The following is a 13,221-nucleotide window of genomic DNA, read 5'->3' as shown; positions in this document are numbered from 1 at the left end:
AGCCTGGGCTTGTATTGGATCTCGAAGTCATAGCCCAACAACTTGGAAAGCTATTGCTGATACTCCTCTGTCACCATCCTCTGCTCTAACAGGAACTTCAAACTTCTTTGGTTGGTCCTGACTATAAAGTTTCGTCCCAACAGATTAGGTTGCCTCTTCTGTATTGCCAACTTTATCGCCATCAACTCCCTTTCATACATTGATTTTAGCTTGGCCATAACAGTCAAAACCTGGCTAAAATAAGCTATGAGTCTCTGACTTTGCATACGAAATGCTCCTAACTCATAACCTGATTCATCAATCTCAACTACAAACGGCTAGCTAAAATATGGTAATGCTAACACAGTGACACTCGTCATGACTTTATTTAGCTGCTCAAATGCCTTGGTGGCTGCCACCCCTCATTTGAAACTAACCTTCTTCAATTGCTTTGTCAACGACCATGCTATAGAACTGTATCCCCTCACAAACTTCCTGTAGTACCCTGTGAGTCTAAGAAACCCTCTCAACTCCTTTAGGGTTTTGGGTAAGGGCCACTCCAACATACCCTCTATCTTAAAGATCTACAACTACTCTTGATTTGGACACCACATGTCCCAAATACTTCACCATCTGATGTGCAAAGGAAAACCTCTTCAAATTGGCATACAGTTGATGCTCCTTCAATGTCACTAACACTACCCTCAAGTGTTTGATATGCCAGGCTCAGACTGACTATACACTAAAATATCATCGAAGAAAATCAATACGAACTTGCGGAGGTAGGGCTGAAATACATTGTTCATAAGCGACTAGAAGGTAGCTAGGGCGTTGGTAAGCCCAAAAGGCTTCACTAAGAACTCTTAGTGGCCTTCATGAGACCTAAAAGCAGTCTTTTGGATGTCAACAAGCTGCATTCTAATTTGATGATATTCTGATTTTAGATCAATCTTGGAGAATATCATCGCTCCGTATAACTCATTCAATAACTCATCAATGATCAGTATAGGAAACTTATTCGACACTGTTTCCTTATTCAGAGCCTGGTAATCTACACAAAATCTCCAACTATCATCCTTCTTCTTCACCAACAGCACAGGACTAGAAGGGACTAACACTGAGATGAATGATCTGGGCCTCTAACATCTCCTTGATTAGTATCTCAATTTCATCTTTTTAAACCTGTGGGTACTGATAGGGTCGAACACTGATCGGGGATACCCCCTCCTTTAGGATGATGGCATGCTCATGCTCCCTCGGAGGAGGTAGGCCTTGAGGCAGCTGGAACACCTCTCTGAATTGTTGTAGGAGTGGCTGGACTATCTCTGAAACATTCTTTTTGCTCATACTTCCTCCTCCCTCGAGGCTCTAGAGCTCCACCAATAATCTCATCCCTACTCCCTGGATTGCCCACCATGTTCTTGAGAGAAATCCTAGTTTTGGACAAACTAGGATCTCCCCTATTCTCACCTTCCTCCCTCTCACCATGAATTCCATTGTCAATGCTTTTCAATCCACCTTGGTTTCCCCTAATGTTTGTAATCACTTCATGCCCAAAATTGCATCCGTGCTCCCTGACTCCAAGGGAAGAGAATCTTCCTTCAATTTGATATCCTGCAGTGTCACCAACTCACCATCAACCCTAGGAAAATGCCTTTACTCTTCTTCATCTTCCCCATTCCCATCATCACCCCGAAACAGCCCGTGTCGACTAGCTTCAGCCCTAATTGATCCACCGCCTGGTTGGAGATGAAGTTGTGGCTTATCCCACTATCCACTAGAACTATCATTGATTCTTCTTCTATCTGTCCCCTCACCTTCATGATGTGATGTGAGGTAAACCCCACCACTGAGTTTAGGGAGACCTTCACCACATCTAGGTGCAATGCTCCTCCTTCTTAATTACCTCCTCCTCATCACAGACTGTAAGTGCCTACAGTGAACGATCCATGCAATGGTAGCCTGGCGCAAATTTATCATCACAACGGAAACACAATCTCCTAGCTTGCTTCTCTTCAACTTCTGCCTCAGTCAACCGCTTGAAATTTTCCCTGGGTCGTACTCCCAATCCCCTATCCTTTAGTACTTCTCTCTGAATGAGCACAAGTTGTACCTTTGGTGCCAAAAAAAGTAGTTGTCGTCCGTTATTAAGTTCCCAAATTGTTGCCCTTGCTGCTTCTCTCAAGTGAGTTTTTGTCCTCCACCAACTGGGCTAGCTTCATAGCCTCCCCCAACCCTTGTGGCATCAATAACCGGACAACAGACTTGATCTTTGGCTTGAGTCCCTTCATGAAATTTTCCTCCAACGTTATCTCAGAAAGCCTACCGAATCGGCTAGCAAGGTATTCAAACCTCTCCCAATAATCCATCATTGTCCCTTTCTGAACGAGGGAAAATAACTGCTCGTAGAAGTCTCCTTCCCGACTTGTTCGGAAATGTTATTATAAACTATCTTTGAACTCCCTCCACGATCAAATTGGTTCTCTCATGTCTCTCCACTGATACCAAGATAAGGCCTTCCCCTCCAAGCATAAAGCTGCCTCTGGGAGTCTCTCTTCCTTCTTCGGCCCATTTACTGCAAAGTATCTCTCCACATTATAGATCCACCCATGAGCATCTTCCCCCTAAAAAATGTGCATCTTCAGTTTTCTCACTCTCGGAACCCATCCACTCCTACTTCCTCTTCCGCCTCCGACTCCTCCCATATAGTGATTGTTGTAATCTCTCCATTGTTCTCTCCCACGCTTCTCATTTCATAGATATCCTCTTTCTCAAAATCAGCCCTCCTTGTTTCTTCCTCCCAATTTCTCCTCATGCTATATCCTTCACCTATTTCCCTCCTAGTTATCGGTTCAAGAGGTGACATATTTTCTCTATCGCCCAAGATTTCTACCTATCGATCATCCCTCATTGTGCCTATATTGGGGTTTCCTCCACTTCCTTGGCCTCCCACCGGTGCCCTCGCCTTTGATGTTGCCGGTTGGGTGTGAAGCTCCAATATTTTTTTCATCATGTCCTCTAGGTTAGAAAACCATCCTTCCATGGATGAAATCCTTTCCTCAACTTCATATTTGAATTGAGCAACTTCTCCTTCTACTTTCTCTTCCAAAGCATCCACTTTCTTCGACGCCATAGGTCCCGAGTCTTTCTCTGATACCAATTTGATAGGACTTGATTATCAAAACAACGCTCAACAATGTAAAAAACAATAACTTACTCCAAATAGATCCATAAATAACACAAAGAGAGCTATTTTTACTAATTTCCAAGCAAAGCATGACAGGATACAAGTTGATTCATTGTTCGAGAGCTAAATTGTCTCTCCCACAATTCCTATTTCCTAGCAACTACTAGGTACACAAACACCTCACAAAAACTGCTGCATAAATTCAAAGCATAACAGAAAAATCCTAACCCTCCATAATCCCCCCCCCCTCCTAAACAGCTCAAATCCCTTAATAAACGCCCCTTACATCTTTCACAAAGAGTTCTCCCCTTTCCCAAAGAGTTCCTCCCAAAGCCTCTTCTCCTATATGTGATAAAGGAGGTCCTTGAGCCCACCTGGGCAACCGGACTGCTGCTGTCAGCTGCATCAAAAGATGAAATACTAAATATAGATATTGCTAATTATTCTTGTTTCTTGACCTTTTTTAGATGTCCCGAGTTATTTCAAAATTAATCAGCCTATTAACTCGCTGGTGGAGCAAGAAACTGCTCGCACTCTTGTGAGACGGCTTGGATTGCTGATTGTGAGATATTTACCCCTCACCACTTCTCAGTTTTTTTTTTATAGACTCACTAGTTTACTTAAAATTTGTTCAGTGTTTTATGTGCAATTGTGATTAATGCAAGTCGGTGGGTTAGGTCCCTCCTGAATCCGTTTCATCATACTAGAACACAAGTCTGCACTCATTTGTAATGAATTCATCCTCTTGTTTGCTAACAACCATCAACCTACTCAATTGTGATTAATGCATGTCGGTAGTTTTTTTGATATGTTTTGTACCATGCATTTTGTGCTTTGACATTTTTTCCTCTTACCTAAACATAAATAATATCTAGCAAATCTTTCTGATGGATTTCAAAAGGTTCATTTCAATTAGAACCTTATCAAGATTTTTGAATTTATATGTTATTTTGGCTCAGTGAATTTGATCATTTGACAACGAAATTTTTCATTTGGCAAACTGCATATTAATGGTATTCTGGTTTCTTTTTGTCATATATTTGTTAGAGCATTCTAAAAATCGAATATAACTAGTAATCAATAGCTTATTTATAAAGAAGTTACAAAATTAGGTGAAAACATCTTGTATGTCAATAAGCAGGAATGCCTATCAGCATGTATTTGTGCAAAAGGTTTGCACCGCATCGAATCGTTTCCTTTTATGCATTTTTAGGGGTAAACCCTTTTTCAAAAGTTACACTCCTCTTATTGAAGCTTAGTTCAACACCCTTAATTGATTTGATCCATCTTTGGATGAGTATATTTCATACCAGGAATCATTACCTAATTGGTGCCTTGTTTGTCCACCCCCCCATAAACTACACATCCCCCTCAAACACCACACACACACAAGCATGCATGAAAAAATGCAAGTACAAAAAAATATATGTTTGATTAATAGACTTTCTAATCTTCTTTCTTTGCCTTATATATCAGAATCAACCTGCTTTAGAGAAGGATCGCTACAAAATTCGGCAAGCTTTTATTGCTGGACCCGGAAACTCACTTATAGTTGCTGATTATGGGCAGGTAAGATAACAAGGATCCATTTGTCATTCTTTCGTTAAATTTAGGACGTCTGCTTCATGTTTCTTTTTTCTTACTCTGAAAGAAATCTAAAATCTTAGCTGGAGCTAAGGATTTTAGCTCATCTTGCAAATTGTAAGAGTATGCTGGATGCTTTCAAAGCTGGAGGAGATTTTCACTCAAGAACAGCTATGAATATGTATGCGCATGTGCGAAAGGCTGTAGAGGATGGAAGTGTACTCCTTGAATGGCATCCTCATACAGTAGAAGAGAAACCTCCAGTTCCTTTGTTGAAGGTAAATATAGTTGGGATTCCTCTCTTTTAAACAGTAGTTGCGTCTTTAAGGAGGAGAATGGATCCCTCATGAAAATAAAGAGAAAATAGAATGTCCAATGCTTATTACTCTAAATTTTAGTAGCAGCATCAGCTTTTGTGGCTGTCTTCATTTTTTGTTATTTTCATTTGATTCTTTATTGGAGTATCTTTTTGTGGCAAAATAATTTACGCATCATTATGAGCAGTCTTTTGTGCCATTTTCATCCATTTTCAAATCCATATCCATTTTCTTATATTTAAAATTTTTATACTGTAATTATTTTAACATATATTTCTAGACTAAAAGTTAAAATTTAAACAGTCTTGTCAATTTGTGTCTGGGCTCTGTGCCCAATCTTTTATCTTTTTTCAGATATTGCAAAGTTTTGAGTTCATCTTGGGGTTGGGAGGGAGGGAGGGAGGGAGGTTGGTCTCCAACAATTTTTGAGTGCAGCATAAAGCAACTGTAAAACATTGCAAGCTGAAGAAAAGAACAACATATAAAATAATGCTCTTACACGACCAAGAATCAACAACCATAAGAGAAGAGCCCCAAGTGCCCTCACTAAGAACATCTAATTTTAAGTCTTGTATATTTTGAAGAATGGAGGTAATTTTTTTTGCTTTATCCACAAGCATCTTCTGTGCTATAGCCTATAGATGCTAACATCATAAACAATAGAAAAAGAATTTATATCACCTAAATTCCCAACAACAGGGATACCACCAAAAGCAAAGGCCCCATGTGGGTTTGGCTCAATACTCGTGTGCTTACGTGAGAGGTCAATCATAATAGTTGGGATATCAATTCAGAAAGGCACTGATGATAATGCAGGGTCCAAAGTTGATTCAAAGTTGGAGTATAAACATTGCATTAGAAGACTAGTTTTTATCTTATGAAATATCGCACTACCACAATGCCAAAGACTATGCAGCCTAGGGTGTGCACCAAAGCATTTAGAGATATTTTGCTCCAATATTTTGCAAGAAAGAGCAATAAAGGAGGAATGCCATCAAACTCTTCTATTTGCAAATAGCTAGTAGATGTGAAGTCAATCCAAATTTTTTTCACTAGAGAGGAACATTCAATTTCACCAATACCCTAGCCATTGATGATATGGATAGCCTAGCAATAGCATCATCCTGCTGAAATGATTTACTAAAAATTGAGCCAAGAGAGTACAAAATGGATTGATTGAAGTGGTGAATCTGTATATGTGAAAAGTAATCCTAATCAGAGTAACATGAGCTTCTATGAAACAGTGAAAATGAGACATATTAGTCCTCCTAGATAATAGTCTTAATTAATCAAATTCTAGGGAACATTGGGGATAATTTAATTGGAGCATTACAAGAATAGATAAGTCCAATTTCATGAGCCCCAACCAAATGCAGATCAACCATAAATCTGTGAATCTTTATACTGGGATGACCCAAGGAAAACTTGTCAACTAGGGTGAGAGAAAAAGGTGAAGCCAACTAGAGATCTCTTGTTAGACAATATGAGAGTTGGTTTACCTTGATAGGAGGATGACAACTTATGGTGAGAAGTTGCATGCCCATATTGAAATTTGTGGGGAAATGAAAGGAGTCATGCCTAGAACCCTTGTCTACAATAGCAGCCTCAAAAAAAGATTGAGGGGCGCACAACAAGGGATATATCACAAAAAGAGAAGCCCCTTGAATGGGAGCAACCATTAGGGTGGAGCATCAAAATGCGAACATGGGATGGAGGGGATGTTAAGAAATGATTTGAAGCAATAGGAAGCCAAGTGGAATGACATCAAAAGTGAGAAGTAGAACATGGGATGGAGGGGATGTTTAGAAATGATTTGAAGCAATAGGAAGCCAAGTGGAATGACATCAAAAGTGAGAAGTAGAATATAAATTTATAAAATGTTAGCTGAATCAAAAATACACGGGTGGCACTCTACACATCAAGTTCAAAGACAACATTGGTGCCAACACATCCCCTCAATAAAGGCACTAGAAAACAACCCTTGATGCACACGATTGCAAGGCATTGAGTGGTAGAGCCAGTGCAATGAACAAGCATGCAAGCGCCCATGGCGCCAAATCTTTTGTTATGTTTTTGTCATATTTTTGTAGGCTTAATTGAAATATAATTTGTGTATAACTAATTGAATATAATGACTTAATGCAGCTAGTTAGGATGCCCCTCAGTCAATTCTCCTCATATTTTAGTGGCTATTTGTTGACTTACTCTGGACATAAATTATATGATTTTTGTGTTTCTCCATGAAAATTTATTGATTAGGTGCGGCAATAATAATATTAATAGTCGTGCCATTGTGGCCTTCTCTTAGTATTTTTGCTATTTGGTCAAGATAATAATTGGTGACAGTGAATGGAGAGTTTGAAAAGATGTGTTGGGGGAGTCTTGTCCCATTGGATGTTTTGTATTGTTGTGACATTTGTGCTATAACTCTCATCAAGGGTTTAAACCTTTAAATTTCTGTCTTTTTTTCCCAGTCAGCACCAGGATATCATGTGACAAGTTGATTAATATGTAGTGTCTGCTATAATACAATCTATAGGCTTTTCATGGAAAAGTTTTAGATTTTTAGAAATAAGTGAAAATGCCAGTTTTTATGAAGAGGTGAAACTTAGAATGATTTTTCAATATTTATGATAAACATTGGTCTAAGATACGAAACTATTCAAATTAGGAACTTCTTTATTCAAGATCATATTTGCCACTATTGTGAAGTATATATTCTACTTGAGATGATAGGAATTAATGAAAATTTTTTCATATATTAAGATTAACGATGGAGTGCAATCTTATAAATGAATTGTCGTTAATTGGTTCTTAGAAATGAGAAACAAATAAGAATAAATGATCTGAACTAAATCATTTTTTTTTTGCCCAACTTTGTTCATGTTATAAAAACATTTCTTTGCTGGCCCTTTTCCGCACACAATCCATCTTAGTCCTAAAGGGGGTGATTGGGAGTCTCCCTCTTAGAAAGTTCTTAGCTTGACATGAGATAGAAAGTAATAGAAAGGGAGAAAGGAAAAGGGAGGAAGAGAGTGAGGGAGGGAGGGAGGAATGTGTTGTAGGGTAGAAAATTGCAAAAAATAGAAAGAAACATAATAAATGATAAAGAAAAAATGATTTCTCATGTCTTTAATATTGAAACTTTAAGGTAAGTTGTTGAATCCTGAAGCACGAATAAGAGATGTGAATTTTTAGAATCTATGTTGGAAAAAATTCTAAAGAACTAAGAATTTCAATCAAAATCATTCATTGATTCAATAAAATAAGCCATAAATACTTATTTATATAAGCAGTGTTATAAAATGTAAGATCATATAATTTGAAATTAAATTTAATGCTATATAATTCAAATTGAAGATTTTCAAAAGAATAGTTCAACTTAATTAAATAAATCTAATAAATCCTAAATCATAATGGAATGAAATAAAATTGAGATAAATTAATGATATATTTTTTGTGCTTCACTAGTTCTAACAGGGTGAGAACTCTCCATTGGAGAGTAAAGTGTGGAAGCTCTTGAAAGAAGATGATATCCTTTTTTGTCAAAATATTTATAGCATTTCTAGATGTTGTTAGCAGAATTCTTGACAATAGAAAGAGGAACAAACCCAATCTTGTATAAACTTTAGCTATAGAAATGACAGTAAGAAGAATCACAGCTTGATGGTGCCTCGAGCTACTAGTTGCATTATTAAAATAACGACCAATCTTAGTGTTGAATGGCAAAGCATCTAAAAATACATTAGATTGTTACTTTGCGAATATAATATGGCTTTTTAGTTCTTGTAGGTAAAGATGTAACTAAAATGCAAATCATTATTAAAGGTTTGATAAACTATATTATAACCTTTCATGAAAATTTATCAAATGCTAGAATTAATTTACGTAATAATCATATGTGCTTTTTATCTTGTATAACAAAAGTCATCTAAAAATTAGCATAAAGAAAAGGATCAAAATGGTCTCTCAACTCTTTATGAGGGACCAAAACAGTCCCCAACTCTTTTGAGGGACCAATTTGGTCCCCTCAACTCATTAAAAAGGTTTTTTTTTTTATCCTAACATCAAATTTTGGGGTTAAGTGTGTTAAATCAAAGTTATCTTTTAATTGAATTATTTAATAAATGTAATTTTCAAATAATAGTATTTTTAAAAAAAATTATTAAACATTTCTTTAATAAAAAAATTATTAATAATTCTAATTTTAATTTATGATCATTATAAACTAGAATAATTACTATTTTTATGTTAAAGAAATATTTAATAATTAAAAAAGTACTATTACTTGAAATTTATATTTAATAAATAATTTAATTAAAAAATGACCAAAATACGCATTGATTTAACACCATTAACTCCAAAATTTGATGTTAGGATAAAAAGACTCCTTTTTAATGAGTTGAGGGACCAAGTTAAAAGAGTTGGGAACCATTTTGGTCCCTCACAAAGAGTTGAGGGACCATTTTGATCCTTTTCTCAATTAGTATATAATTCATGGATATGTTTAATACGTAGTGCTATAAAATCATAAAATTTATTTTCAAGGAATGTTTTAAACTACAACCTATCCAATAGTTAGTTCATGAAGAAAAGGTGAATGAATAAAAGATTTAGAATCAAATTTTATGCGTTGCTTGAAGTTTTCATATTTAGTTTTAGATTCAAATTCAAATGTTGTAGTTGATGCAGAGTTATCCATAAGGATATTTGGTGAAGTATGTAGGATATTTATTTGTTGTGGCATGCTTGCGTTCAAATAATCATCAAGAAGTGACCAATTTCCTTAAATTCTGCAATATTTTTATCTCTAAAATTTGAAAACTCGTCACGTTTTTATATAAAATTCATAGTTGTATAAGGACGTGTAGGCGATATGACCTTTTTACTTGGAACTCATAGGAGAGCCTCAGAAGTTTGTGTAAAAGGCTACCGGCAAATTGATCACTTTTTAAGTTATGATTTTTGGAAGGGATAAATGTAGGCTGAACTGAGGGGCACAGGTTTACTTAAGAGACAATGCTAGACCTATCATAGTCGTGACAAATTGATGGACATTGTTCCAAGAAGAAAGATGTAATCTTCTTTCTTAGGATGAAAATAATTGATAAATACAGATGTTATTACCTTTTTTTACTTTTCTACTCATATTTAGAATTCACCTCTTCAAATTGATTTAGATATTCATTAATAATTTGATTATCTTACCTCAAATTTTATTAATTCAGTAGTTTTAGACTTTAATAAGTAAACAAACTTTTATCTCTAAGTCTAGCTTTCATGTCAATCCAAACCCTAATAGGCTAATATTATATTCAACTAAATTGCCTATTTCACATAGAAATTCAAGCCTAAATCTCTTAGCAGCATCAAATAATTTAATCATTTTTTTGTTTAATATATTCTTTGACATTCATATAATACCAGTTAAAGGGATTGTCAACTGTTTTGAGCAGGATGCTTTTGCTGCTGAAAGGAGGAAGGCAAAAATGCTTAATTTCTCCATTGCTTATGGGAAAACTCCAGTGGGGCTTGCAAGAGATTGGAAGGTATTTGTTTCTGAAGCACTTAATTGACATTTTCTTGATTTTGATGCAAATAAATTTATATGATTCTTGCTTGTAATTGTGGCTTGTTTTCAATTTTGTTGCATATGGTTACGTTATTGAAGATTTATGCTTCAAGCTTAGAATGATGGTTCTTAATAAGTATTTAGCATTGTTATGTCATTACATATTCCCATTTACATACAAGGAATGGTATCATTTTTACTCCATGGCATCTGCTATCATGATTCGCAAGTTATGACTGTGTTTGGGAGCTAGCATTCTTCCCTCTGCTACGGGAAAAAAATTAAGCTATGCTGCTTGAAAAAAAGTAACACTAAAGATTTTTAGGCTTTATAGCTTTGCATGGAATTAGATAATTATTGCAAAATATAGACGCTAGTTGTAGAAAAATAAAGACAAGTGGCGGCGTAGTTGAGGAAGACAAAATAAGACTGAAAAGGGGAGGTACAGTTGGCAAAAAATTGTAAGAAAGGAGACTTTGGACAGCTTGGCAAAATTTTGATGGTAGCTCCTCCCACACAACTTTAACACAGGATTGGAAAGATGTTAAATAGAATTATTTTGCATAGGAGTCTGTGTGTTTTGGCAAGATTTGTGTTATAAGTTTGGAAAGATGTATTGTACATAATGTCGGAGAGGCTGAGGAAACATATTGAGCGAAGATTTTTCAAATAATTTAGGTGGGTTATTCATTTATTAATTTTGAAATTGTGAAATCCATTTTTTTATAAGGTATATGCCCCAATTGGATCCATTTGAAATATCCCAAAATTTCAAATTTGACGAAATTCAGAAAATTTAATATCATTGTGTTCTATTCTGCTGCAAGCAAAGACTAGAGAAAAGAGACAAATTGGAGAACACCAGGACAAGACTTAAACCAAACTCAATTCAATTGTAACTTGCAAACATCCAAACAAACTTAGGAAAAATAAAAGCCAAATCGAAAGAAAATAAATAAAAATATAAAAACACTATCCTCAATATAACCGTCTAGCGGTCTCCTCACATGCAACGAAAGTAGAAATTTAATAAAATTGTGCTTATGCTTGCAAACCAAGGGTCCACCACTGCAAAAGAGTCCAACGTCCTTTCCAAACTCCTCCAGCAAATGTCTTCAAATTTCAGCCAGCATGCACTTCCAAAGCTCAATAAGAAGGATACAAGTGGAGTGGAACTTGCGTAGAGAAGATCGGTTAGAAGCCAAAACTAAATAGAAAAGAGAAGAAGGGGATGGAACAAGCTCTCAAGCTTTTCCAAGAAGAAACCTTAAGGTTTTTGTAGAGTTTTTACTCACAATTTCAACAACCTTTTTCATGCCAAAACATCTCCATTTTATAGGCAAAAGAGTGGAACCAAACAGCCATAACACCTCCAACCAAACCAATTAGATTTAGGAAAATGAAAGGCCAACAGCCACAACATAGCAGCCCCAACCCAGCACAGGAAACAGAGAAAATAAGGTCACGAGACACCAAGCAGGCAGCCACGGGAAACCCAGCCAGTAAGGGACTCGAGGAGCCAGCACAGAGAACGGAACAACAGCACGGGAAAACAGCCAGGGCCACGGGAACAACAAAAGCCAAGAGGAAACTGAAGAGACAAAGGGAGGAGAAGGGGCAAAGTCCACTCGAAAATGAATCCAAGACTTAATAGCATACCTTTTTTGAATTAATGAGCTAGGAAGTGCAATTAATCCCCAATCATTGAGCTAAACTTTAGCTCAAGCATTTATGAGCTAGCACCAAGTAGAATCCAGCATGTATGAGCTCAACACCAAGCAACCAAGGCCCACCCTAGAGCAGCCACCACTCCAAACTGAAAACAGCAAGCAGCCCAAGGACGAAATCCCAAAAGCCAGCAAACCCAAGGCTTGCCATGCCTAGCACATTCCTACCATGATCATTGGAAACCCAACCATCATAGGATAGCATAAACAAAAATAAAACACAACTAATATTGTTCATAATACAATAAAACATAAATAACTAAAATATTGAATGCATCATATTCGTTGATTGGAACAAATCGACATAATTCAACATATAGAACTATATGTTGAATTGTGAGGATTGAAAGTTAGAGAATTAAATGCCATTTGTATTTTTTCTAAGCAATAAACCATATTCATTGTTTAAAAATGTGAATTACAGTAGCAAGGGCAGTGATTTTGTTTTGCAAAGGCATTTTCCATGGCATGCACTAGTTGGGATGAGGGCATTTAGGTAATTCCAATGGTTAGTGTTTTTAAATTATTAAACAATGCTTTTTGCTTTAAAACTAAGGTTTCTGCCAACCGAGCATTATTTTCTTCCTCTTGGAGGCACGAAAGTGTTGGTGCGGACGTGAGCTTGTGAGGGTCTGAGGTAGATGCTGGTACCCGAGTGTTGAAGGCTAGTTGGTGGTTAGTAAAGGTAGAAATTAAGGGAAAACAGTGAAGAAAAAAAAGTAGAAAGAAAAAGGAGGAAGAAAAGGAAAGGTGAGAGGTTATATTGTATATAAAGATGAATTTAATTCCACTGAGTATTTTGTGTAAAGTGTTCATTTAAATTTATATAAGACTTTTGTAGTAAAGACGGAGGGG

At 36.3% G+C, this 13,221-nt stretch overlaps 1 protein-coding gene across 1 annotated transcript in view; it reads left to right on the top strand.

Annotated features, from left to right (window-relative positions):
* The window catches only part of LOC110106989 (DNA polymerase I A, chloroplastic), a 62,264-nt gene that overhangs the window by 33,550 nt on the left and 15,493 nt on the right, over window positions 1-13,221 (top strand). Inside the window, exons 7-9 of the mRNA XM_020837107.2 lie at window positions 4,643-4,735; window positions 4,834-5,028; window positions 10,524-10,616. Coding sequence (XP_020692766.1) covers window positions 4,643-4,735; window positions 4,834-5,028; window positions 10,524-10,616 — 381 coding nt within the window. The remainder of the gene's footprint in view (window positions 1-4,642; window positions 4,736-4,833; window positions 5,029-10,523; window positions 10,617-13,221) is intronic.

The sequence above is a fragment of the Dendrobium catenatum genome, unplaced genomic scaffold, assembly GCF_001605985.2.
Source record: "Dendrobium catenatum unplaced genomic scaffold, ASM160598v2 fragScaff_scaffold_716, whole genome shotgun sequence".
In the NCBI taxonomy this organism is placed as follows: Eukaryota; Viridiplantae; Streptophyta; class Magnoliopsida; order Asparagales; family Orchidaceae; genus Dendrobium; species Dendrobium catenatum.
Note: the sequence above shows the minus strand (reverse complement) of the source record. Positions and strands in the feature narration are given on the sequence as shown.